The sequence below is a fragment of the Sceloporus undulatus genome, chromosome 2, assembly GCF_019175285.1.
Source record: "Sceloporus undulatus isolate JIND9_A2432 ecotype Alabama chromosome 2, SceUnd_v1.1, whole genome shotgun sequence".
Taxonomy (NCBI): domain Eukaryota; kingdom Metazoa; phylum Chordata; class Lepidosauria; order Squamata; family Phrynosomatidae; genus Sceloporus; species Sceloporus undulatus.
Genome location: NC_056523.1, coordinates 92,347,113 through 92,374,936, shown reverse-complemented (window position 1 = coordinate 92,374,936; position 27,824 = coordinate 92,347,113). Strand labels below are relative to the sequence as shown.

The window sequence follows — 27,824 nt, the reverse complement described above, 5'->3', positions numbered from 1 at the left end:
ACAGGAAGCAAATGTGATAAACAAGAGCCCCAATCTGGACAGTGTTGCTCATTTCTTTAACATATTACATTATGCTTTCTTTCTGTTTGTACAGGATCATAACTAAGCAAATTTAGATCCTTAACTGTGGAGTAATGACATGATTTGGGAAATTAGCCAGCCAGCCAGGTAGCTTGCCTGCTTTTCATTTATGCTTTGTCAATCCATTCCTTCAGCAATCCACCTTAGATTGTTTCTGATTATCAACTTTCTGGCTTTCAAGAGCAAATACATTTTCCAGCAGCATTCATCATATCTTACCGCACTTTCCTCCTTCAGCATATTTAGAATTAATAGCTAATCTAGCAGTACAGAATTTTAGAACTTGGAAAAAGTAAGAAAATGTGACATGATCTTGTAATGGCAGAACTTTAGATTCTTGTTTTTAAATGGGTGTGTTGGCTCATACAATTCTCACAGATAAGGCTGATCTGTGAAAGGGATGGGCAAAGTATGGCCTTCCTGACACTGGATTTAAACTTCCACCATCCTTCACCGTTGCTTTTGCAGGCTAGGAGTTGTACAGTCCAAAAAGATCCATAGAACTACTGGGGGCTACACAGATGGAGAATTCTGATTCAGAAGGCAGGAACAGAACTAATGGATGGAAGTTGGAGGCAAACAAATCTCAGCTAAATTTTGGAATAAATTTCCTAGCAACAGCACCTCAGGAGGTAATGGGCTCTTCTTCACTGGATATATCTTCGCAGGGGCTGGAGAGCCATCTGTCACAAGTGCTTAGCAGTAGTTAACTTCCAGCTATCACAATTTTATAGTTTTTTTTAAAGGGCATATTTGTTTTTCAGAATTTCTGCTGTTGAGACTGATACAAAAATAGTTGGTGTGGAAAAGCTCTTGGTATAGCAATAAAAAATAAAAATTGTCTCCCCCAGAGTGCAGCACAAATTCCACAAGATAAATGCAAAGGCAAAGAAACAAAGGCACATTACAATTTTTACATGTTCAGTGCACATTTTCCACAATGACCCACCATAGGTTATCTTTTGCCATCTCTTATCCTACATCCATCATGAAGAACTGTGTAAATATGTATATAAACTGGAAACAAATGCTAAACAAAAAATTATCCTTATGTGGATTTTCACAGGAGGTTTTAATACAAATGGGATTTCAGAGGGACAAATCAGTTCTGAGGCAACGTATACGGGATATAGAACTACAAATGCACTGGTGCCAAGTTAGAACACTACCAATGCTGGCTAATAAGGCAGCTTTTGTTTGTCCTAAATATACCATTGTTTTAACAGTTCTTAAGCTCAGACACACCTTCACTAAAGCACGTTTTAATGTACTTCCACCAGCAATATTGGAAGGCAATTTTTTAAAAAAAATCCATATAATAAACATACCTGTCATGTACAAATGTAGATATAAAGACTCTAGCCCATGTCTTATTATACTGCCCATTTTATCAAGACACCTGCTCTGATTTAATCATCCCAATCCTACAATATTTTCCAGGCAGATCAAAAAGTTTTTACCTATCACTACTGCCTGATGATTCAGATTCACAAATAACAGAGAAGGTCTCAAGATTCTGTGCCTCTGCTATTATTACCCGTGGACAAGTTTTAGGTGATAAAATTTAAGGTTTTTAGACTAGGATTTTTCAGATCTTTGGATTTAGAATGCCTAATTTTTTTTTTTACTGAAGTGATTTTAGTAATTCTCATGCTATTCTCTATGAATTAATTGTAAACTTTCTCAGCCATGAATCTGATATGTATGTGTATGTACGTATGTATGTACAGTGGACCCTTGTTATATGCTGGGGTTTGGTTCCAAGATCCCCGTGTATAACGAAATCTGTGGATGCTCACGTCCCATAATGACATAGCAAAATGATGTCCCTTATAAAAATGGAAAATCAAGGTTTGATATTTGAAATTTATACTTTTTGGAACATTTTCAAACCATGGATGCTTGAATCCATTTATAAAAAAAATCCGTGTATAAGAAGGGCCAACTGTACACACACATATAAATGTATGTATGTTTAGGAGTTTTATGCTTTATGAATTTTATGAATTTTATCTGTAATTAATTACACTTTACATTTTGGTCTATGACTGTACATAGATGATGATGGTGGTGGTGGTGGATATGTACGTAAGTGTAAGTAAGTGCTCTAAAAAAGGACATGGGCTGAATGCTGTGATCTCTATTGATGAACTGACCACACTTCAATTCAAGAGACTGGTTTTGGCAAATAAAGCCCTAAATGCTTTGGGGGTCAGTCTATTTAATAGACCATCTCTGACCACATGAGTCTGCCTGGGATTTGAGATCCCAACAGAAGTCCTGTTACATGTCCCTCCACTCCAAGAAGTCAGGCTGAAGAGTACATGAGATATGGCTTTCTCTGCAGTAGCACTCAGACTCTTACCAAAGGAAGCCAGTGTACAGAGTACATCCATTCTGTGCTTCCAGTGGGCAGCCAAGCCACACTGTTTTGTATGGCCTTGGTTCTTAAAACCAGAGTTAGCCTTTGGTCCTGTTTTAATTGTGTGTATAATTTTTATTTTTTAAAAAATTGTTTGGGGGCTCATCCATATGGATGATTCTTAACCATTTATATCACACTATTTAGTGTTGCTTCTTAATCGTTCATTTAAAAAATAATAATTTTATTCACACACATTGCTATGATAACAAAAAAATTAAGCTCTGAGTCCCATTCAAATAAATGAATAAGCTTTTACAATAGGTGAGAAAAACAGGAGGTCTAATAGCATATCCCACTCAGCCATGTAAACCCACTAGGTGACCTTGGACAAGGCACACTCTCTCAGCCTCAGAGGATGGCAATGGCAAAACCTCCTCTGAACCAAGAAAACCCAGTGCCAAAAATCAGAAATTACTTGAAGGCACACAACAACGGCATTAATGTACCATCAAGCTTAAAATGAGGAAATAGGTAGAAACAGACTTGACCAGAACTTTGTATAATCTTCAGGATGAAGGGCAGATGACTCATGACATAACGCCAAATTGAAATGAAATGGTCTTTTTGGTCATTATTTGCAGAGGAATATAATTGCCATGGCAGCTCTCTAGAAAAGCCATACACTAAGCTTTATTTAACCAATTTTTGAAAGACAAGTTGCTGACAATCCTCCAGTTTCTAGCTATTTCTAATCCTGAAGTACAAAGCAAGAGAAAGAGTAAACCTGTACTAGAAAGATTCCCATTGGTTCCTCTGGCTTTTTGATTCAGCATTTTTGACAAAAAATTAGTTACTTTCTCTCATTTTGTGTATGTTTATGTATGTTTCAGGGCAGGAAAATACAAGCATAGTAATCGGATGCTTCATCAATGGCTGCATTCACATGGCAGAAATGATGTAGTTTGACATTGCTTTAACTGCCAAAGTTCAGTGCTATGTGGTGCTGGCCATGTGCCGTAATAAATTCATTCATTCGAAGTACTATGGAATTCTGGAAGTTTTGTGAGATATTTAGCCTTCTCTGTCAAAGAGCTCTGGTGCCACAACAAACTAGAAATCCCAGAATTCCACAGCATTCAGTCATGGCAGTTAAAGCAGTATCAAATTGCATTATTTCTGCAATGCAGATGCGGCCAATAAGGTTCTAAAGAGGGTTTTTATTAAAAAATAAAAATAAAAGGAGGAATTTTGAGGATGGTGGGGAAATGTAAATAGGGGCAAGAGAGAGAGAGAGTGTGTGAAGGCAAAGGGAGAATTAGGAATCGGACATACCTACCTTAATGGCAACAATTCCTTTGGTGATCCATTGTATCATTTTTAAAAATCACTGCATGATTAAAACACTTTGTTCCTTTCAGTGCTAGGGTTCTGTCCGAGGAGTTTTAGTTTGTAGCATAAGTACCTCAACAAACTAGAAATGTCAGGATTCCATAGGATGGAGCCATGGCACTTAAAATGGGATGAAACTGGTATAATTGTGTAGTGTGGGTATCATTTTAACCTTTCAGCTGTGATCAAAATACAGTGGTACCTCGGGATACGAAATACTATGGCAATTCGGCTTACGAAGGCTTTTCGGGTTACGAAAGCGGCCGCGGAACGAATTACTTTCGTAACCCGAGGCACCACTGTACTCTGGAATGCTGCTGAAAGGAAGACGGATTGCTAGAAATGATGCTTGATTAGCAAAACATCATTTGGATTTTTTTAAAAATTTGGCTTCACAGCAACAACCACTGCCCCCTCCTGGCTTATCTGTTCTCTCTGGAAGAGCACCTGTTCTGTTTTCTTTTATGAAAAAATGTTTTTATCTGTTTATTATTGCCTTGAGGATCCTAGCAGGCTGAGAAGTTAAAACAACTTAAATAAATATATAAATAAACCAAAGCTTCTGAATCTTGATAAAACATGTCTGGTACAAGAAAAGGATGAATGGATGAACAGAACAATGCCCCCCTGCCCCCACCATGAGAATGTTCTCTGACTTTTATGCAAGGGAAGGGGCTACACTTAAAATTATGATTGGTTATTACCTCTTTATAACTTCAGTTTATACTTTAATTCTTTTTAAATTAGCACTGAAGCCAGCTAACAAGGGGGGAAAGCACATTATTCAAACACAACAACTCAAATGAGCAGATAAACATCAATCCAAGTATTAAAACCTCAAGTAGCAAAAGATCCACTATGGCCAATTAAAACAATTAAAAACACCCCCCACACACACACACACACAGAGAGAGAGAGAGAGAGAGAGAGAGAGAATCCTGTTAGCTTGGGAAGTTTATCTGGAGAAAAAAATCAGTGTTCTATACAGTCTCTGATCAAATAAATGCCATATCATGCACACAAGACACAAAATAGTTATACTATTAATTTGCTATGTGCCTACAAGTTGGGAACCCTAAGGCAAACCTGTCATGGGGTTTTCTTGTGTGTTAAAGTTTGTTAAACTTTCAACCTATTTGTTCAGAGGAAGGTTTCCATGTCGTGTGGTAAGTATTGCCAAAACCTCTTTTTTCTGGCCCTAATTATGGTTTAAAAGCCATGGGTGATAAAGTCCTTTTCCAGCTCTGCATGGATCAGTGGCTGCTTTCCAGAGCAGCAAAGGCATGGCTGGGCCAGAGAATGGCAAATTTTCTGCCCCCATTTCCCACCGTCTGAGGCAGTCTCCTCACTGCAGCAGGTGGCTCAAGCAACCCTGCACCTAATGGTACCAAATACTGGTAAATGCATAAAAATACCCTTCCATGACTCTTCTAACAGTCCCAGCCATAAAAAGACTTGATGAATTTATAGTATAGAATCATAGAGTTGGAAGAGACCACAAGGGCCATCCAGTCCAACCCACTGCCATGCAGGAACTCTCAATCAAAGCATCCCCCACAGATGGCCATCAAAGATCTATAAGGAAGGAGACTCCACCACTCTCTGATGGAGTTTCTTCCACTGTTGGACAGCCCTTACTGTCAGGAGGTTCCTCCTAATGTTGAGGTGGAATCTCTTTTCCTGTAGCTTGCATCCACTGCTCTGGGTCCTGTTCTCTGGAGCAGCAAAAAACAAGCTAGCTTCCTCCTGAATATGACATCCCTTCAAATATTTAAACAGGGCTATCATATCACCTCTTTAACCTTCTCTTATAAAATATATGCTATTTTTTTTTAAAAAAAAAAGTCTTCTTTTTTTACTGCACTGCTGCCATTTTCTATAAAAATAACAGAAAACAGGTCCTATGTTTACTTGAGCGTGTTAAAGTTTGTTAAACTTTCAACCTATTGAATGTTTGTTTCCTCAATCCTCTCTTGTTTTGCTTTGTCAAGATTTACCATGATAAACAGTAATTAGATACCCTATATAGATACCATATATATGGGACAACTGCCTTCTTCGTGATAACTCATCCCACACATCACTGTAAATCTGAACTGTAACACAAATACATAACATTGTTTCAAAGGGCCCTGAATCTTGGAATTTACTACTGTATCTATATATAAAATTAAGCACTTTTTCCATGAAGTAAGATATAATCTTCTTTCATGGTAGGCTACAAGATGGGTGATACCCTTTCAGAATTTAGCCTAATCTGTAAAATACAGAGGATTTCATGTTCTCTGAGTGAGTAACCATAATTATCTGCCACCTGAGTGGTAGCCTATTAAAAGAACTTATTTTGCTGTAGGTTCAACAACTTCCATCTACTGAATGTTATAGTGCTATGTTACCATACCCTGCCACAGTAAGTTATTAGAAGACTCCTGGAACTGCCCTGAACCCCATTTTGTGAGAAAGGCAGGATATAAATCAAATAAATAAATACAGGTTTGGTTCTAGGACTCTCCTGCAGGTACCAAAATGGGTGGATGCTCAATTCCCATTAAATACAGTGGCATAGTAAAATGGCCAGTATATAAAATGTCAAATATCAAGGTTTGCTTTTTGGAATTTATAAATATATTTTCAGTATTTTCAAACCGTGGATGCTTGAATCCGTGGATAAAAAATTCATGGATATGAAGGGCCTACTGTACATTCAAATGTTTTATGTCAGTCCCAAGTGTTCCAATTTTGATGTTAACCAGGCATGTCTCCCTGTCTGGGTATGATTATGGAAGACTGGGGTAGTTATTGTGGATTGAGCTCCAGTGTACAATTTGGTTACTTTATTCTAAACTTTTGCCGCCACATGTTTGTTCTGAATAAAACTAAATCAGTCTATTCTTCTGTAATAGAATCCATCACAGGAACATGGTATGGTCGTCTGTCTTGTTGCAGCTTCAACTCAAGCAGGACTTTACTTTCCACTTAAGATATAAAAATTTATGAAAATTAAGTACATATCTATCTATTCATTCATTTAATCCATGTAGTCACCCAGTCTAACATATGTTATATTTACAGTCAAGTAATTTATGCTTGCTTAATAAGTCCGTTGACACAATGATGTCCCTGTGTAATACAGATAAATGAGGTGCAGGGAAATGGAGTAATTTGTGGAGGATATCTCAGGAAGTCTAAGATTTCAAAATAATTTTAGCTGTTTATTACATTTATATCTTGTTCTTCCTCTAAGAAGCTCAGGTCAGCTTACATACTTTCCTCCTTTCCACCTCACATTTATGTACAATAATCCCGTGAAGTAGGCCAGACTGAGTGACAATGACTGGGCTAAAGCCACGCTGTGAGTTTCTTGTCTTAGCGGGGATTTGGTTTTGTGTTTCCCTTCATAATCCAGCACATTAACCACTATATCACTGCACTGGTTCTCATAGTTTTCCTCCAGAATATCACATTGTGTTGGCAAGGAAGAATAGCTATTCAGACTAAGAAAACAAACCCATCTCACCATCCTAGTTTGTAGCACAGGATCATGATTGAAACATACTTTCATGGGTGTTGCTGTACATCAGCTCTTTGGTTGCTAAACACTCCTGACTAGAGGTTTTGGATTTTATTCCATCTCTGTGTTTTTATATAAATATTCCTCCAGGATGTATTTTGAAGAGCAGCCACAGATGTTCATAGCAAAGACCAAGGATAGATTAGATTAAGAGAGAACTAACATTCGTGAGGGGAAATTCCTGCCAAACTTCTAATGCCTCTGGCTATTGTTATTTTGAGTTTGTTATCGGAGAATGATTTATTTTAAAATACCAGCAACAGTTGCTCAGCTGGCAAACTACAGAGGCTCACTATTAATTGCCTATCTTATATTTAGACTGGATTCTAAATATCCAAAGTCCACAATCTACACTAATACCCACAGACCTCAAAGCAATTGTATCCTCCCTTTAAACAGCAACACTCTGTCTTTTAAGTGTTTGCTTGTATCCAGTCAGATGGACTTTTAACATAGGCTGATGGGGAAATCTGCAAGGGATGGGGTCCAAAGAGGGCATTTATAAGGGAGAAGGAGATGGCTCATGCATGTGTAAGTTCAAGGAACATGTAATGTGGAATGTGACTAAGGAGCAGAAGGTTCAAGTGTGGTTTTGAGCGCTCTAGGGGTGGGGCTGTAAGATACATTGAATTAGCAGATATCTGGGTGATTTGCAATAGACTGGCAAGGAGTTTTGGCTCCTAATTGTTTCACACTGTTCAAATAAAAACAAAGTTAATGTGAAGTCAAAGGCTTTCATGGCCGGCATCCATAGTTTTTTGTGGGTTTTTTGGGCTATGTGGCTATGTTCTAGAGGAGAATGCTTGCATGGAAAGGACTTGGATACACACACACACACACACACACACACACACACACACTCTCTGTGTGAGCCTGGGAATGCAGGAGTAATATGCATGTGTATTGTTCTGTTGCTGATGGCAGGCCTCAGCAACAGAACAATACACATGTATATCACTCCTGCATTCCCAGGCTCACACAGTGTGTGTGTGTGTGTGCATGTGTGCACGTGCGTGTACACACACACACACAATTTTTTCCAGGCAAGCATTCTCTGAAGATGCCAGCCACAGATGCTGGGGAAATGTCAGGAAGAAACTCTTCTAGAACATGGCCACATAGCTTGAAAAACCCACAAAAGCTATAAAAACAAAGTTATTTTTTGTATTGAAACAGAAGTGAGCTCAGTTCTCTTTTGTTATTCGCATGGTAGGCAATGGTAGCCCTCCATGTTTTTGCCTTACAGCTCCCATCAGCTCTAATCAGCATATCCGGTGGTGAAGTATTATGGGAGCTACAGTCCCACAAATCAAGAGGGCCAATGTTGCCCTTACTTGTGGCACTCAATTTAAGTCCCTGGGTTCAGCATTTATTTAGTTACATGTTTATATTTTTTAACTTTACCTTTGCAGTTAAAAAAAAAAGGAGTGCTCATAGTGGTTAACAATTTTAATTCTAAGTACACGTCTTCTGTTCCAGACTCTAGTTGGTGAATCTCAGGGTACTAATCACACAAAGTGGATTTTGCAAACAAATTTTATTTATTTTCTATGTACAGTGCGCCTGTGCACTATACGCGGCTTCCAGCTTATGCAGAAGCCACACTGCAAGGAAAATAATAGTGCATGCACCCAATGGGGCATGAGCATATGTGGATTTCCCCTTACGCGGGGAGATCCAGAACGGATCCTCACGTAAGGGGAGGGCCTGCTGTATATCTTTAATACCTTTTAGGTATAATTCCTAGGTTATGCAACTGGTATGGGAGATCCAGGTTATGTCTTTTACACCATGTTCTAGCTGGTATATCTCAGAGACTCTGGCAACCATCATGACATGTTTGAAGGGAAATTCTCATACTATTGGAGCAGTATGAAGATGGTTTCTTTATGCTTCAGATTCTGTGAACTGCAGCTCTCCTCAGCCTAGCCAGCATAACCAATGGTAAAGGATGCTAGTAGCTGCAGTTCTGCAACATCTGAAGGGTTACATGCCCTCCATCCCTACCCCCATGTACTAGCAACACAATCCTTCTCCTGGGGCTTGCAACACTGGCATGAAAAGTAAGCACACTGGTTGGGCAGAATGGTATCTGAAACAGTGAGTTGCGGGTGGCTCCCAACTCACACAGGTCACAGATGTATTTGGTCTTGGCATGAGGTCCGCCACATGGAAAAAAGAAAAGATCATTCTGGGGTTTGTTGCTGTGCAATAAAAAAGGAAGCATGTATGCTCCCATCTGTGTATGTATTGTATGTGCCTTCAAGCTGCCTGTCAATTTTTGGTGACCTCCATGAATTTCATAGGATTTTCTTAGGTAAGGAATACTCAGAGGTGGTTTTGCCAGTTTCTTCCTCTGAAATATAGCCTACAGCATTAGATCACTAATATGGTTATAAATGAGTTGCCACAGTAGACACATGTTTTTCAATTAGTCAACAAGCATGAGACAATTATGTGAAAATACATTTTACGTGCTTTAAAATGGTCAAATTCACACTTTGGAAATAATTCTTAAAGCCACTAATGGAGGATTAGTTATACCACTTTGTCACTCTTGACCCCATAGAATCATGGGAACTGGGATAAAAGGAAGATCTGTGTTGCAGATCAACAATTGAATGTGTTTTTAGAGAGCATACTTAGAATCCTTCAGCAACTGTATTTTTTTAAAAGTCCAGATAATTAATATGGCATATCTTCACAGTCAGAAAAACCTCAGCAAGAATGACTACATGAACAAGACAGATATTATACATTTTTACTCAAATTGATATTGAGTTCCATATATGAATAACCAGTTCTTGGTTTAACACTCTTTCCTAACTCCTGTGTAAGAATTTTAATTGGTTAACAGTCAGCTCATTGGACAAGTAAAAGCTGAATGTGTTGCATGTCAAAACTTCATTAACTGGCATAAATCTTGGAAATTTAGAAGATCAAGTTTTATCACAAATTCTAATGCAAGAGCCATGGTAAAATAGTATGCAGTTGTAAAAAATAAAAATAAAATAAAAACTCTGCTTCCACACTTTTTATCATTACCCTAGCAGAACATTGCATTTATTCACCCTTCTCTAATTCAGTTTTATTCAAAACATCCCCCACATTCCACACTTCCTTCCCAAACAATTGACTTTTTTTCTTTCTTTCTTTCCTTCCTTTTTTTAGGCAAGCAAGAACAGTAACTAGCCAGGGTCACTGCTGCAGTTCTAGGGTGCTATGGAACTGAAAACTCTTGCATTCTAGTCCAAGAGCAACATTCACCCCAGGCACCAATGTAATTGAATCCCCCAGACAGAAGAGATCTTCAGCAATCCCACACAAGAGGATGGATATTGATTTGTTCTCAGCAGGAGGAGAAGGTTTGACACCCTTACCCTTCTTTCCCAACTTTCCTGGATTTAATCAGCTTTACACAGATGAGAAAGGGAACCAGCAGATACACATGCAGAAAAACATTTGGAGAGTATGAAGCATGAATTGTGTTCTGATCAGATGCTTTGCAAGGGTATGGGAGGGAAGGGCAGTTCCAATTTTTCCCCTCTGACAGATTCTTTGCTCAGTTCAGTTGGCAGTCTGTGCCTCTTTACAGCCATTCACATCCACGGCTACTTATGTCGAATGCATAAGGAACTTCAGAGCAGCTCACAGATACAAAATTATGCTCCTCTCTGGCATTATATGACCAGTGCCTGGATATGATAATGGTCTTGATAAGATCCAGTAAGATGAAGATGAATTTTCCTGACAGGACCGAGGAATATGATTTGGGGCCTGGTGAAATAGTGTTCAGTCTGCTTTGGGTGGTGGTGGTGGGTCACACACCCTATGGAACAACAGGTTTTCAGAGTACCCCTTGATCCACTAGAGATCCAGGTGACTCTGGGCCACAGGAAACTTCTAATTGCTTCTGCTAGTCCTCTAGCTGGGGCAATTTCTGAACACTGGTGGGTTGGTCACAGTAAGGCATGTCCTAGTCACCTCACACTTGGATTGTTCTAATGGGTTGTCTATGTTGTACATGCCTTCAAAGAGGATGCCAACACTCCAGTTAGAGGAAAATTTAGCTGCCAGAATTTGAATTGGTAATGCCATGTTGGTTCACATCAGTCCGGTTTTGAAATTCACTACCAGATCCAATTCAATCTGCTGATATTGACCGTTAAAGCTCTACATGGCTAGGACCAAAATGCCTGAAAGTGTGACTTTCACCATATCATTAGCCCTCTGTCTTAAGATGTTTTATTGAAGCCTTACTTTACATGTCTTCTTTATAGCTGGATCACCTCAGTTCCATGGAGGGGGCTTTGGGATGGCAACTCAGCTATGGGATGTTCTCTTTAAAAAAAAATGCCCAGTACCTATCTGGTGCATGGGTTGCCAGATTATGATGTATCCTTTTTTACAACTCATTTTAATTAGTACAACCTCTTCATCTGGCCTTCGTAACAAACTGGGGGGGAGGGGATACAGACGGGCTCCCTAGAGCGGCTTCTTTTTAGAAGCGCCATCATGGCTCCCACATGCCATGATGATGACCCTTCCAGTGAGCACCATTTGGGCGTGTAGATGCCTGTGCATCATCGTTGCATGCCTCCGTGTGGGCGGGGCCACAGCAAGATAGTGCACGGGCACTGTTAGTACGGCTGGGCGTGTATGGATGCCCAGCCTTCCAGAGGACTAATAGCCCCAGGCCGGTGCTTTATGCCAGTGTATACTGGGCCTGTGTTTTAAATTTTTACTATCATCTTTTATTATGGCTGTTGGATAATAGTTTTATCATACTGGCCATATAGAAATGTTTAAATAAATAAAATAAATACAATAAATATAACACAAGTATACAATAAATTAGGCACACCAGAGCATAGAGTTTGTAGATTCTGAATTTCCATACTAAATTATAACCCATACAACATGTCTTACCTTCAAAGAACTGCTCTGCAGATGACACAGTTCCTCAGCTTAGACTTGGGGTGACTGCCACATTTTAAACTACACAAAAATTATCTGCCTGTTATTTGAGATCAACACAAACCAATATATTTATTTACAGTACTTCTGATCTACCAAGATAACCCTTTTAAGAGGGTGGTTCAGGATGCTAGCAGCAGCACTGCAATCTGGCCAGTGCAATGACAGAGCAGACTGTCAAAACTGCATATGGGAATCTGCATCTTGCTGCACTGACATTTCCCCTTTTCTGAATCTCTTTTTCTTCATAATGATTTAAATTCCAAATACATTTTCCTATATCAACTGGTTTTATAATAAAGAGTTTCAATAATGTTTTAAAGAGATGTAATGCAGTTTGGCCAGTACTGTTTTCAGCCATGCACATCTCGGCCCTCTTACCTCTCACAAATACATAGGTGCTGACCGCAGTGGTGCCCTCAATTTTGGCATTGATGTACTTGTAGTAACAGCGGTAGTAGCCTGTATCATTAGCCTGAGTCCCCATCAGTGTCAACACCTTGCAGTAAGGCTTGGTTTCCGTGCCCTCACAATCTTCTTCCTGGACTGTTCGGATACCATCAAGACTCACCAACACCACTGAATCACTTTCCTTCCCAAACTGGACAGTGTCCTCTCGGCCTCCAGGCCACGACCACTCCAAGGGATGCTGTCCTCTTTAGTAAAACAAAAGGAATACCAGAAAAACAATAAGAAGAATTTTAACTGACTTCCAGTACTGTGTCTTATGTACTAAAATCCCCTTCCTTCCATTTTCTAATGCCAGTAATACAGAGGTGTCAGCTAGATTCCTGTAACAAAGCTGGGAGCTAGAATTAGCTAGGCAGAAGGGCTGAGCAGAGTAGGGGACAGGCAGACTTACAATTCTGCCTTGAAAATTACACCAGCTTGGCGTCTCAAAATGAGCATTGTGAGGAGAAGCATTGGGTAGAAGAAGCTAAGGAACAAAGAGTAATTAAAGCAGAAGCTGGTCTGGATGATGATGATGATGATGATGATGATGATGATGATGATGATGATAATGGGTTTTATTTATATCCTGCCTCTCTAGAAGGATCTAGGTGGGTTATAAAAAATTGTAAATGCAATGCAACGCAATGCAACGCAATGCAACGCAATGCAATGCAATATAATACAATAAATACATGAACTTAAGGGAGATATAATAGACTTAGAACAACTCAAATGCCACACTGGAAACTGCAGGAAGAAAGAAGATACAATATGAGGGTCCTAAAAGGGTGAAACGAGACTACAGAAGGCATGCTTGTACTACCAACTTATACAAATATACAAACTGATTTGTTCTTAGGGAATTTTGTGTTTGCTTTCCTCTGAGGATCAGAGGGTGTGACTTACCCAAGGTCACCCATTGGGTTTCCATGGCTAAATAAATCTAGCCTCCAGAGCTGTTGTCCAATACTCTAACCACTGGATAATTAATTTCCAGCTCACCCAGACTTAATTGTCAAGAACATTTCTGATCTCCAGGGTTTGTTAGATTACTACACATGTATAGTCTGATGTAGTGGGATTTCTATCTTGCCTTTCTTGCAAAATGGGATTCATGAGGCATGATGTGCAGTGAAGAAGTCACAACACCAAAGGGAATCTTTGTGCATCCATATTACATTTTGCAGTCATCTCCTTATTTCCCACCTTTCCACAAATCTGTTGATAATAATCCCAATATAATTATGCAGTCCCATAAAGATTTTTTGTCCTATGGTGGTGCAGTTAAATAATCAATGTAGACAGACACTTGTGTACAACAGTAATTAGCAAAGGGGCATGAAGTACAGCCTGAAAAACAAAACAAACTGCATACATGAGTTCTCAAGTCAATTTAAGGGATCCTTCAAGTTAAATTGGAAGATATGTGGAGTGGAACAAAGGGCAGGATTATAACAAAATAGAATAGAGGACATATGCCATCATTAGTTCAGTTTTTGGGCTGGAACTAGTGAAAAATGCACTGTTCAGTTCCTCTTGCTACTTTGTTTCATTCTGTGATAGACAAGGAAAGAAATGGGAAAGTTTGTGTTCCTTTGAGTAAATGGATCCAGCACCGTATGTTCAAAGAAGAAAAAAAGTTTTGGAGATTTGCACAGGGAGCTGGAATGGTGAAGGCACACTTTAACATTGCTTACAAGTAGCACCTAGGACATTATTCCTAGATCTCCAACATAGTCAGACAAATCTATCTCCAGTTCTCCAATGACATCTGCACAGAGAAGTTGCTTCAAATGTACTTGAAATAATTTTGTTCTACTACAGAAATCTTCCACTGACCCATATTAGCATTCTCTTCACCACTATCTTCCCTTGGATGCTGCATAGATCAGAATTTGAACCCCTCTAGCTCTCACTAATATGAGCCATATCTATTCAGGGTGGTCCACAGTGCAGAGAAGGGACTGTGAAACCCAGCTGGGCAAGATTAAAAAGATGTGTGAACAAGTAGGAATTTGCTTCACATTAAGACGCTGTTGTGGGGAAAAGGAGTGGGTGACAGTGCTCTGGGACAAGAAAAATAATGATTTAATCAACTTCCTTTTTTTTGATGAAGACATTTCCTTGAGGCATTACTGAAAAGACATTTATGAATGGCTGATGCTGTCAGTAATTTTTATCAGAAGAGTCCAAGACTCCAGTTTGAAGGCACAAATTCAGTACTGCTTGCCCTTATTTCAGAAAGGGCTATTCATAGACTGAGAGACCTCAACCTTGGTGGAGGCAGGAATTACTGGGAATAATCTTGCATAAGGATATGGACCCCATTTGTTGTCACGTGCCTTCAAGTTGATTCTGACTAACGACAACCACATTCTAGGCATTTCTTGACAACATTTAATCGGAGTGAGTTTGCCCTTGCCTTCCTCTGAGGCTCAGAGATTGGGACTTGTCCAAGGTCACCCAATGGGTTTCCTTGGCTGAGCAGGGATTTGAACCCTGGTCTTCTAGCATTCTAGTGTAGCATTCAGACCATTACACCATGTTTAATAATTGCAAAGTCACAACAAAATTAATCCTGCTTTCTTGTTGCCTTCATCCTTGCATGTAGCATGGTAATATCCCTTGAAGAATTAAGGATGAGCTGGATCAAAACAGCAGTGAGGGATGAACTGCTCTTTGGGAAGATTCCTTTGTATAACTTAGAGAACATCTCAGCCTCTTTGCTTTGGCAAAGGCAGCTTTCAACAAAACAAGCCAGACTAGAAATAAGACACTTTCCTGCTCCCTGTGAGTCTCTGTCATATAAATAAATGCTCAATGTGATTTGGACAAAAGATATAATGGCGTGATACACATGGGGCTAAGGCACCGTGCTGACACTGTACTAGGGTTAAGGGACCATGCAGCAACTGCATGGTCCCTAACCCTAGTACGGCGTGGTGCCATGACAATGGTGGCGCCCTGTATACATGGGTGCCACCATTGTTACGTAAGTACCGTGTGGCATCTGCACGTTGCTGCGCAGCACTTGCGTAACCAGTGCACCAGCAGCGCACTTGTTATGCTGCCCTTGCGGCTTTAAAAGAACCCGCTTTTTGCGGGTTCTTTTTCCTCTGCAGGGAAACCATGTGGTTTGGTGGCTGTGGCTTCCCTGCGGAGGAAAAAACACCAACGTCACTACAGACATTCAACAAGGTATGTACCGGCCCAAAGTTAACATGACTGCTTTTTCATTTTAGAAAGGGATATCAAATAAAGAGCTGTGATAGCCTATAAGATTACAACTCTTTGGACCAGGGTTAAAATCCCTGCTCAGACATGGAACCAAACTGGATTACCTTAGGCAAGGCACACTCTCTCAGCCTCAGAGCAAGGCAAGAGCAAAAACCCCTCTGAACAAATCTTGCCAAGAAAACCTTAGGGTTGCCATAAGTCAGAAACAACTTGAAGACAACAACACAACAAAAATATATGTAGAGAAAGGTCTGGAACAACAGTTCTTAGTGGAAGGTGCCAGTATGGAGAAAATGCTGCCATAGGACTGTATGGCAATGTCTAAACATCCATGCTTATACATCAGTGGTCACTGACTTTTGCACCTTGTTTGTAGACTTGCACTTTGGTTGTCTACCACTTGTAGAACTATAAACTTTTTTTCTCTTCCAGGTGAACTGTTAGAAAACAACATTAAAGTGGTAGTTCTTTTGCCACATTGCAGTCTGTCCTGAGAAGCCCTTTTCATTCCAAATTTGATTTGCTGCGGGACATTGGGAAAGCCGCAGTCCAAGAAACACAAGTCCAAAGCCTCCTTTGGCATGTGGAACTAGTTTTAATGTGCTTCAAATTTCAGCTATAGTTGTTCTAGGTCCCTGTATTTGCTTTTATTATACTTTTCTTGACTATGTGAACATGGATGAAAATACTACCAATTCTGCACATAAACAGCATTAGATGCTATTTCTTTGGGAGCTACAGACAGTGGAAGAAAATAATAACCTTCACAATGACGTACTCATAAGGTAGACTTATGCAAGGATATGTCACTAGCAGGATGTCATATATAATGTCCAATTTTCCTAAGGAAGTCTCTCAATTTGCTATAACAGGGACACAAATATTTATTCTGTGTTGTCAACCTGAGTAGCAATCAAAGCATACATGTTCCGTTCCGCTCTTCTGCCCACAGATTTACTTCTTCCCACTATTTTGCCACAACACTTTGGATTTATAAAACCTTCTGAAATCCTGGCACTAGTTTCTTCTTTGCAATGCTCAAAGAAGGCAATTTGCGGCGGAGAAGCGTTGGATAGCAGCAAGGTGCTTTGCCTTGCAACTGCCTGCCTTCTTCTCAGCTGAGGTACCAGCCAGAATCATTCTTTCATCACAGTTCTATTCTAGCAAAAAGAAAGAAAAGAAAAGAAAAGAAAAAGGTGGTGGTGGTAAGAAGGAATCTAGCAGCACTTTTGAGACTGGTTCATTCAATATGAGCTCTGTGAATATTGATCCACTCCTTCAATTCATTAATTAATATTCATAACTGAAGTGGATTAATATCCATGAAAGCACTTGCTGAAATAAATCAGTTAGTGCTACTAAATTCTTTCTTCCCAGAACCCCATTTTCTTTTATATGTTGTGACAGACTAACAGCATATATTGGACAATCCTGTTCTAGATATTCATCATCAACACACTTAAGTTCAGCATTCACAGGTGACAAGAAGTCAAGTGGAGATGCTTTCCACAGAATCTCTACAGCTGGCTTTTGAGAATAATTTGATATGACAGTTGGGAAGAGCAAAGTGCATTCTTGTTTGCCTCGTACCTGCAAGTAATATTCAAGGTATCCTTAGCGTTGATCACGTATTCCTCTTCAGTGATGCTAAGAGTTGGTGGGGTCATAGAATAACCTCTCACTAGATTTAGGGGGCGAAAGAAACAACTTCATGAACAACAACAGTGGTATCTGTCATGCAATCAGTAACATTGCTTATTGCAACAGTTTTGTCAAGTATGACTCATAGCCTGGCATTTCAAAATTACAGGTAAAAAACTTATTAGTAAAATATTCAGATTCACATCATATCAAAGGGTTATAATCAATAAAGACTCACCATGCAAAAGTAAGAGAAATTTGTCACTGATTACTCTAAAGGTTAAAATACATGCTGCATTAAATACATGGTAAAAGGTGCTGTTTTACTCCCAAGAAAGAACATGGTTCCCTATTCCAGATCAGTCCATTGTGCTGAGACTAAAACCTCCCACAGTCCACTTTTAAACATATTTTTTCTTTTCCCAAAGAGTGACATTCCCTTTTAAATCTTTGTACTGGGGCATATGTTGAAGGAAGAGGGTATGAATATGGGGCAGAGTTTTAAAACTCTTCTGCCCATGGGAGGTGGAGGTCAGTTTAAAAATAAATGAAGTAACTTTCAACTGTATGTGTTTTTTTAAAAATATATTTGAACAGAGGTGACAGTATTGTACCTAACATTCAAAAACAAGTCTCTTATAAGGCAATAAATGCTATGTTCACAATATGCACAAACACACACATTTTGCAAGGAAGAAGAAGTATAGCGTTGGATGACAGGTGCTTAGACTATTAAAAGGGAAGTCTTGAAATACAGAGGGAGCATTGATGGAAGAAGCTTCACCACTGCTCAGATATTGCCAGGGTCTCACTCAGAGATCTCCCCAATCTCCATCCTTTGCGTATTGTATTCTTTCCCTGGCTACCAGAAGATAAGCTACTCAAGCCACTTCTTTTTACACCCTGTCTTTTCTTGAACATATGCCAGCATACAGAAGTCACATGTACTTGTGTCACCAGGCTACTTGGGTGTCTACAGGGAGGGAAGGAAAGAGGGAATTTCTCCACCTAGAATCCCAAATTTATTTATTTATTGTAATGTGCACACACACGCACACACACCTGTTTAGTCATCAAGAGCTCCACTCCTACTCAGAATGTGGATGCTAGAGTGAGACTGCATTGAGCCAAAGGAGAGTGTCCCTGGGTCAGCAGGTTGTTCAGATGAAGGCAGTTTGTTTTGATCTAACAATCCTGCTTCTGCACCTTGGATGTCCTAGAAATACCATGATAATATGATTCTGATGAGATATATTATTTGCATAATAAAATTTTAATCTGGGTATAAAATCCATCGTTTTTATGTTCATATTATGCGACAGGCATGTGGTTGAGAGGCTGTGGATTGTGCCAGCTTTGCAAAGTAGGGCAGTGTTGATATACCCATTTTGTTGTGGGGAGAAGAGTGTTCCGTGACAATCCTAAAGTGCTATTATGAAATATCCTGATGTGTTACTATTTTTAAGGGTAGATTGATCATAGCAGCAGTTTAATTTATTATGGCACAGAAGGCCGTTACTTGGCATTAAGGATATCAGAGAAAAATGAGGATATCAGCAGAAGGTAGAAACCAAAAAACAAAACAAAAACACACATTTTGGTAGAAAGATATATTTTGAACATTAGATCCATCCAAGAGTCTGGGCTTTTTGCAGAAGGAGGCTCCTTAAACTCTGCAGAAAAAGGCTTCATGGTTTTTCAAGGAGTTATCTGTGAAAATTCACAGCAATCTCATACACTTACATGTTTATTAGCCCCAGATCTCCTAATGACCATACCTAATGGTTTCATATAGATGTTAAACAGCACTGAGGGAAAGCCTATACCAGGTGGTAGCCCAAAAGGTGCTGAATCTATTTGGGGTATATGGTTTAGCACCTTGGATAGTTCCTTCAAAATTTGGTCAAAACTCTACAGGAAATCCATTTCTGTACTGATATGGAAGGTAGAAGATGCCACTGTAGAACAATAACCCCTTTACCACACCATGGATCTCTGCCCCAGGTCGTTCCTCCCTCCCTCTCTGCTAGTTTTAATCATCCAAGAAGAGTAAGACTCACACAAGAGTAAGTACTTGTTTGTTTTATTGCAGGCATCACAGCGACTGAATCTTATCTCATAAAATCAGGCTTGTTGTGGTGCTAAGAACTTCTAGGTCATGACAGAAAATCATGGTTTTATTCTCAAACTGCTTGGTGAAGGTCATAGTGGGCTACTGAGTTCAGAGCACCTCTCTCCAAGTTAAAGATCAGCTGCCCTATACGGCCCAGAATGTTTCAGTGGATGGATATGAGGAGTCAATGACGGCAGTAAAGTACGCTTTCTTTATTACTGACACCATCATAAAGTAGATGTAAGTATGTGCTCTAACTTGTGTCCAATCAGCTCTGCATTGAGATTTTTCCGGCCATTATCCAATCTAGTTCATTGCCTAGATCACTAAATAACCAGAAACAACATGGGTTCTTCAGCACCAGAGAAGGCACTGAACCCATGCTGATGAATCATCATATCCTTCCCCTTCACAGCAAGACAGGGGCCTTGGCAGGATTACTTGTACTATGCAGAAGGAAGTCACTGAGAACATAGAGGAATTTATGGGATCCCATTAGTCTCCTGCATCTACCATGCTGAATGGGTTTCCCAACAACCTGAGCATCACTCAGGCTTCTGAAGCAAGGTCAAGGTAAGTTTTAGCTTATCCTAGTGTATAAATTATATTCTTTACCATCTTGCATTCAAAAATATATTTATCATAGGATTTCTAATTTGTTACGGCATTTGTTAGAAAACTTTTAGCCTTTAGCTCCCTTTAAAATATATACAAAATACGGTGCCTATTAAGATTAATATGGAAAATGAAGATAACAAAGAGAACTACTTCTCATATTTACCCTTAATCCTCTGTGACATCCCCTCACAAAGTCACAGACTCTCTTTTACAAATGAGAAAATGTCTCTAAACATTTGGACTGTAGATAGTTCCACCTTTCTGTGCCACGTAAAATTTTTAATGTTTATATACATGGGGGTTGATGAGTGAAACAACATTTGTTTTTCAGTAACACTATGACCAGAGGAAGTTGAAATAGCTACACTCCTTAGCCAGCGAACGTCTACATTTCATAATAACAATGGGAGGCTGAGGAGAAGACAATGGGAAAGAGAAACTGAAAACTTTGTCAAGATGAATTACAGTCTGGAAAAGAAGGTAAGAAATGCCAGACAAGCAGACAAGAGTGCATTTGGGAAGCAGATTCCCTACAGGCTTCTGAGAATATGCAGGGTAGTAACAGCCTGATCAGAAGAATGACCTGCCTGAAACTTAGTTCTGTATAGACATCCTTGCTCCTTTTAATTGTTTTACACTTCCTTCCTGCCAAAGAGTAATTCAGACTGCATTCATTTGATTAGATACTGTCTATCTATAGAAACTGGACTGGAATCAGCAGTCTCTCACTTCTGTCTCTGAGAGACACACCGATCTCTAAATCATGCTTTTCCTGTAATAGTGTCTACAGTAATACTAGTTATCATTACACAACAGCAATATGAAATGACCAGATGAAGGTGGACCCTCCCTGGATTGTTGTTACATTAAACTCCCCCTGCCCCTTGCTACTGGAATTTAGAGTCATGGTTTTCAAAATGTAAAGTACAGTTCCCTAGAGATCAAAGAAGCAAATCACACCACTCTACTACTATGGACAAAGTGTCTTGGAGCCAAATTACCTGATCAGCACACTGAAGCATGCTCAGTTTGCAAAAATTCAGGAGACAAAATGATTGTTAACATGGATCCACAAGGATAGAGTATAACTGGTAATGTGATAAGAGACCCTTTGATTTTTGTCTTGGTCTCTTATCACATTACCAGTTATACTCTATCCCTCTTGGAACAAAAGAAGTTACTTTGTGGGTATGTCATCAGGTGTGCACTATTGACCAAAAATATATTTTTAAAAAGCAAGACAATAAATAAATAAATAAATAAATTTAAAATAAACAAAATTGTAAATAAAAATAGAAACAAGAGAAGATAACCTGCATCCCATCTGGACCTTTGGTCAGACATTCTGGACTAGATTTACACAAAGACAACATTGGACTTTAAAATGACCTATCATTGAGCAGAATCCAAGAAGGAGACCTGCAACATAATTCAAAGTTGTGAGATGAATTGTTTTAATTTGCTTTATTGTTGTGTACATAGTTGTTTACTATTACTACTAATAATAATAAAATAAATATTTTAAAAAAGAGCAAGACAGAGCCTTGTCCAGCTTACTTGGTTTAGACACTGCAGGGCAGAGCAGTTTGGATCACATGCCATGTAAAAAACTAGATTAGCAGCTGAATTCTTCATCAACACTGGTGATGACAGAAGATGTTCCATGGCACATAAAGGCAACAGGCTGCTTGAAGTTGGGATGCACCAGACAGCAGTGTACCATATGGAATGTACCACTTTGCCTATTGGCAGGTCTGGCCCCAAGTCCTTATCATGCCCAGGTCCACTTCATGTTTGTGATGCTACTGAAAATATCTCCCAACAAAATGTGACAAAGATAACAGAAATTGTGGCCAAACAATTACATATCCACAACAAATGAGACCTAATCTGTTGTCCTAATATTGCAGATAGGAGGGGAAAGAATCTCCCTAAAGGGAGAACGAGAGGGGCTGCTTAGAGATCTCAACACTTCCTCCCCACCACACTGTCACAGCAAGAAGCATGCCTAGTTTTTCTCAAGCCATGGCCTAGAGGAGCCCAATTTTCAGTAAGACTCTGCTATTACTTGCTGCAGAAGGAAAGGAAAGAAGGATACACTCTGGCTTCTGCCAATGGTCAGTGCAAGGTTGTTGGTTTTTTGTTTCTTCTATTTTTATAAATTGTTGTAGGACATCTTGTGAGGGTTACAGATTGAAAGACAGAATAAACATAAGGGGTGGCATTGGTTCCCATTGGCTTTCACAGGGGAGGAGCAGTTCAACCTCTGGAGTGGCTACATTTTGCTTCATCTGGGCAAATTATGTTTTAAGGGCCCTCCTTCCTCTTATGGTGAATGTTCACTGTACTATGAATAATTTAAGGTAGATTCATTCATGGTGTGACTTCAAGCAAGCAAAGCAAGAAGAGATCCTTAATTTGCACTAAGTCAGATGACAACAAAGAATTAGTTGGAATAAGATAAGAGCACAAACAAAAAAGTAGATTTGAGTATGAATATGCACACCCATGTACACCAGCAGATGAGAATGTAGGAAGTGGAAATAATAAATGTGAAAGCAATGAAGTCTGAAAGTCACTGACTATATATCTATGTCTATGCCTATCTATCAAACTCCATTTTAAAAAGGAATCACGGCTAGATATTTTTGTTCCCTTCCAGATTTTGAATCCTTTCTAGCTTTTCTACCCCAGCAGCTAAATGTACTACTCTGTTGAACAGATGAAGGCAAAAGGACCCCCAATACCCAATACTCAAAAGTCTCCAGGGTTGCCCATCTGAGAGCTCCGAGGCCTGAGTCAATGCAGATCATGTTAACTCACCAAAACTAGGTATGGTTTCTGGGAACAAGGGTTCTTACTTCCAGCCTTAGCGTACTTGACAAGAATACAGAAGTACAAGAGCAAACTGAAAACCTGTTCCTGATTGGGAGTGCCGACTGAAATAACACAAAAGAAATGAGTGGGGGAAAGGGAAGAGGTGCAGATGGAAAGGGTTAAGCATCATTTTCTCCCTGAAGCGATCACTTAACAAGTGCTATACAAAAAAAGGGAGAGAAAACATTTGGATGTTGTACAAAAAATGTGTTCTGTGGTTATGAAAATAAATGAAAGCATTTTTTGTTAAATCCCTTGAAAATATAATCATTTTAAAACAAAAATATTCCTTATCCATTCTGAATACAAATCTGTATTTCCAGTTTACTGCCGGACACGTCTGCCTCTACTACAAACCCTGGTGCCCAGATGGCTGGGATCTTTTGAGAGAGCAACAGTTTGTCCCTCAGTTTTGTGCTTAGCAAAGAGTCTTGTGGATAAGCTTAAAAGGGACTAAAGTAAGGATTCCATTAACCCTCTTTAGGATCGTTCACTCAAAATCACAAGAGCTCATTATGGACATATATGGTTCCCCTACCTCTAAAACATAAGGCCCATGGTAGCAATTTTAAATGTATTTAGCCAGTGGTAACGATTTCTAGTACACAGAATTGGACTGCCCTCCCATGCATGGTCAAGAAGGCAATCTGTTCTGACAGATGACTCCCCTAAGTTAGGAGCTGAGGCTTAAGAGCTCCCTGTGGAACAAAGGTCAGTTTACCTGCTTTCTTTTATTTACATCTGAACACATCCCTTTCTTATTTCACTGGACTAAAAAAACTGCATGTCTGACTGAAAAAGGGGCCACTCCATGTTTCTCCCAGTGTTCTGGAATGCCTTCCTTGGAAGTGCTCATAAAGAGAAAAATAAGCAAGCAAGAAAGAAACATCTCTCTTCACTTTAAGACCTGTTAGGCAACAACACCATGACAAGAATGGGGGAAGGAAGAAAATGCATTGCCTGTGCAGGTTTAGGCTCTGGGATTCCTGCAGATGTATCCTGTCTGAGGCTCCTCGCAAGTACAACAGGAAAAGGAACAAACTCTCCACTGGAATACTACACGAGTGGTGTGAGGGGTGGGGAAGAGTGACACAAACATCTGTAGCACTGACTGGTGAGTTTGGAACCACGTTTCCCATCAATTTGCATTTAATTCTTTCTTTGTAGCAGCAGAAGGGACTTTTCCCAAATAGCCAGTTTACATTCCACTTATCCTGTAATGAGTTCAAGGCATTATGCATGACTCTCCTTCCCTCCAATTTATCTTTACAACAACCCGGCAAGGTAGATCAGACTGAGAAATGAAACTGGCTCAAAGTTACCTAATAATTTTCATGGCTCAGTGGGGGCTTGAATCTGGATCTCCCAAATCCTAATCTAAAACTTAGACTTCTACACCACGCAGGCTCCTAGCATCTTTGAACTTTATAATCCCTTTGAATGTTATTCTAACTCCATACCTAGGAAGTGCTCAGTTCAGTTATATTTTTTTCCTGGCTCAACAAACTAAACAATGACTTGACCACCAACCCTATGATTCAAACACCTTCTCTTCTGTCTTCCCTGCCTGTCTTGTACATGTCTGCTTTCACATACATCTTCTTGGTTTAAGTTACAGTTTCCCCATGTTGGAAACATTGCGACTTGGGAAAGCAAGCAAATGATTAAAACCAGTACATGTTAAAAACATACAAAACATCAGTACTACATGTATGCCTGTATATGAGCATGTTTGCACACAGTCACACACACTTGTACATGTGCGTGTGTTATTTAAAAAAACTAACTCATGATATGGCCAAAGTGCAACAATCTCAATTTGATTATTTTGGCTTCCAGGGAGATTTCAGGCTTGATCTGTTCAAGGGCCCATTTGTTTCTCTTTGTGGCTGCCCACAGTTTCCTCAGCACTCTTCCCCAGCACCACATCTCAAATTAGTTGATTTTCTTCTTATCGGCTTTCTCCACTGTCCAGCTCCCTCATCCATACATGGTGATAGGCAATCCAATGGATCGGATGATTCTAACTTTAGTGCTCAGTTGTATATCTTTACTCAGGGGTAGGCAACCTTTTTGAGCCAGGGGCCGGGTTGCTGTCCCCTCAGACAACGGGGGGGGCCCGAAGCCAAAAAAATATAATTAAATAGAGAGAGAGTCTGCAGAGGAAAGGCGCCAGGGAGGCCAGGGGGGGGGCAGCCCGCCAGGCCCGGGCTCCCTCAGGGGCCCTTCCTCCGCCGACTTCCTCTGGAGAGAGAGGTCTGGCGGAGGAACAGGAACCCCCAGGGAGTCCAGGATGGTGGCCCACCAGGCCTGGGCTCCGTCAGGGGCCCTTCCTCCGCCAGACCTCCTCCGGAGAGCGAGTCTGGTGGAGGAAAAGGCCCCCAGGGAGCCAGGGGTGGCAGCTTCCCTGGGCTCCCTCAGGGGCCCTTCCTCTGCCAGACCTCCCTCCGGAGAGAGAGGTCCGGTGGAGGAAAGGCCCCCAGGGAGGCCAGGGGAGCGGCCCACCAGACCCTGGGCTCCCTCAGGGGCCCTTCCTCTGCCAGACCTCCCTCCGGAGAGAGAGGTCCGGCAGAAGAAAGGCTCCCTCAGGGGCCCTTCCTCCGCCAGGCCTCCCTCCGGAAAGAGAGGTCCAGCGGAGGAAAGGCCGCCAGGGAGGCCAGGGGGTGGCCCGCCAGGCCCTGGGCTCCGTCAGGGGCCCTTCCTCCGCCAGACCTCCCTCCGGAGAGAGAGGTCTGGCGGCGGAAAGGCCCCCCAAGGGGGCAAGGGGGCAGCCCGCCAGGCCCTGGGCTCCCTCAGGGGCCCTTCCTCCACCAGACCTCCCTCCAGAGAGAGAGGTCTGGCGGAGGAAAGGCCTCCAGGGAGTCCAGGACGGCGGCTTGCCAATTGGCGGCAGGACTGGGCTGAGACCGGATGCGGCCCACGGGCCGTAGGTTGCCAACCCCTGTCTTTACACTTTAGGTTCTTGTCTAGTTCTTTCATGGCTGCCCTTTCCATTCTTAGTCTTCTTCTTATTTCTTGGCTGCAGTCTCTATTCTGATCAATGTTTGATCCAAAGTACAGAAACTTTTAAACTATTTTGTTACTATTTTAGTTAACGATTTAACCAGACACAGACACTGGAAACATAATAACATGGACCATCCTAACTTTAGCATTCAATGATATATCTTTACACTTCAGGATCTTGCCTATACTAGTTCCTTCATAGCCACCCTTCCAAATCCTAATCTTCTTCTGATTTCTTGGCTGCATTTTCCATTCTGATTAATGACTGAGAGAAGGTATGAGCAGTCTTTTTAATGTCTTAATTGTTTAGTTCATAACAACAGGACCTGACCAGGTTAGACACCCATCAGGTTGGAATTCTGAGTAGTGCCTCCAATGTGCAACCTGCCCCTCTTGACAATGGATTTTGGCAATAAGAACTGCTAGGAAATGGCACTGATGGACAAACAAGTGGTTTGTGTTCTCTAGTAAAACTCCAAGGTGTGAGGGAGACCTTCCTTCTAAATATAATTTCTTCCATTCCAAGATTTATGTCCTATGACATCCCCCCCCATCCTGTTTTTTTCTCCACAGGATCCTGTACCAAGTGGGCTTGCAAGCATGCATGTTAACATCTAGCAGGCATGTGTGACAATAAAATGTTCTAGCTAGCCACTGTGTCTCATATGTGCATATATTAGCCTAATATGTGCACAGTTAACATGGAGAAAGGATTAGTGTAATTAAAAAGGCATGCTGCGGATTCAGAAATATTTGTTTTTTCAAGATGGTTTCCAAGAGAACTGGCAGCAGGACATTAAAATAAACAGAACTGGATTGATGGGATGTTGAAAAAGGAAGCAGGATTCCATAGCCCCTCACACCTTGTCTATTTCGGGAAAACTGTATTTCCTATTAGTTTTCCTACCCTTGATCTTTCATTTTATGGTTCTTAAAGGGGCAAGCTGCAGATGAGAGACTTTATCCAAAGTTAAATTATCATCTGTCATTGCTTAAATTTACTTGTCACCAAACTTCTTTTATTAATTCAGACTGCTGATTCAGCATTTCTTATACAGAGACTATATCATGACTGACATACGTGAGGAGTAATTCCCACTTTGTTCATTTTTCTTTGTTCCAGATATGCATATCTCATTGTCTGGGAAGGAAGTCTAACCACCCTAAATCAGCATTTGTGATTGATTGCAAGCACACATAAGAAAAATTCCTTGGTATAGTGACAGATTGATAAAACAGCTCTTAGTTGTCTATGAGATGTCATGACACTCTCTCACTCCATAAGATTCTTCCACCCGTCTTTTAATAATCTCTAGGAGTGATGCAGACCACTTTACAATGCCTTGGGATCAAGTTTTTGACCCCAGAACCCAACACCCAGGCCTCGGATTGCAAAAGTGTCAGGAACTTTTGAGAGAATTTCCACACCCTCCAACTGTCCCAATTTGACAGGAATAGTCCCGATTGGTCCTCTGTCATCCCACTTTTTCAGCTAT

General features: G+C 40.5%; 1 protein-coding gene across 2 annotated transcripts in view; it reads right to left on the bottom strand.

The window, feature by feature from the left end:
- The window catches only part of FLT4 (fms related receptor tyrosine kinase 4), a 148,823-nt gene that overhangs the window by 79,711 nt on the left and 41,288 nt on the right, over nt 1-27,824 (bottom strand). For both annotated transcript variants that reach the window (XM_042453847.1, XM_042453848.1), the window contains exons 2-3: nt 17,664-17,754; nt 12,765-13,039 (exon numbers count right to left, since the gene is read on the bottom strand). In XM_042453847.1, coding sequence (XP_042309781.1) covers nt 12,765-13,039; nt 17,664-17,754 — 366 coding nt within the window. The remainder of the gene's footprint in view (nt 1-12,764; nt 13,040-17,663; nt 17,755-27,824) is intronic.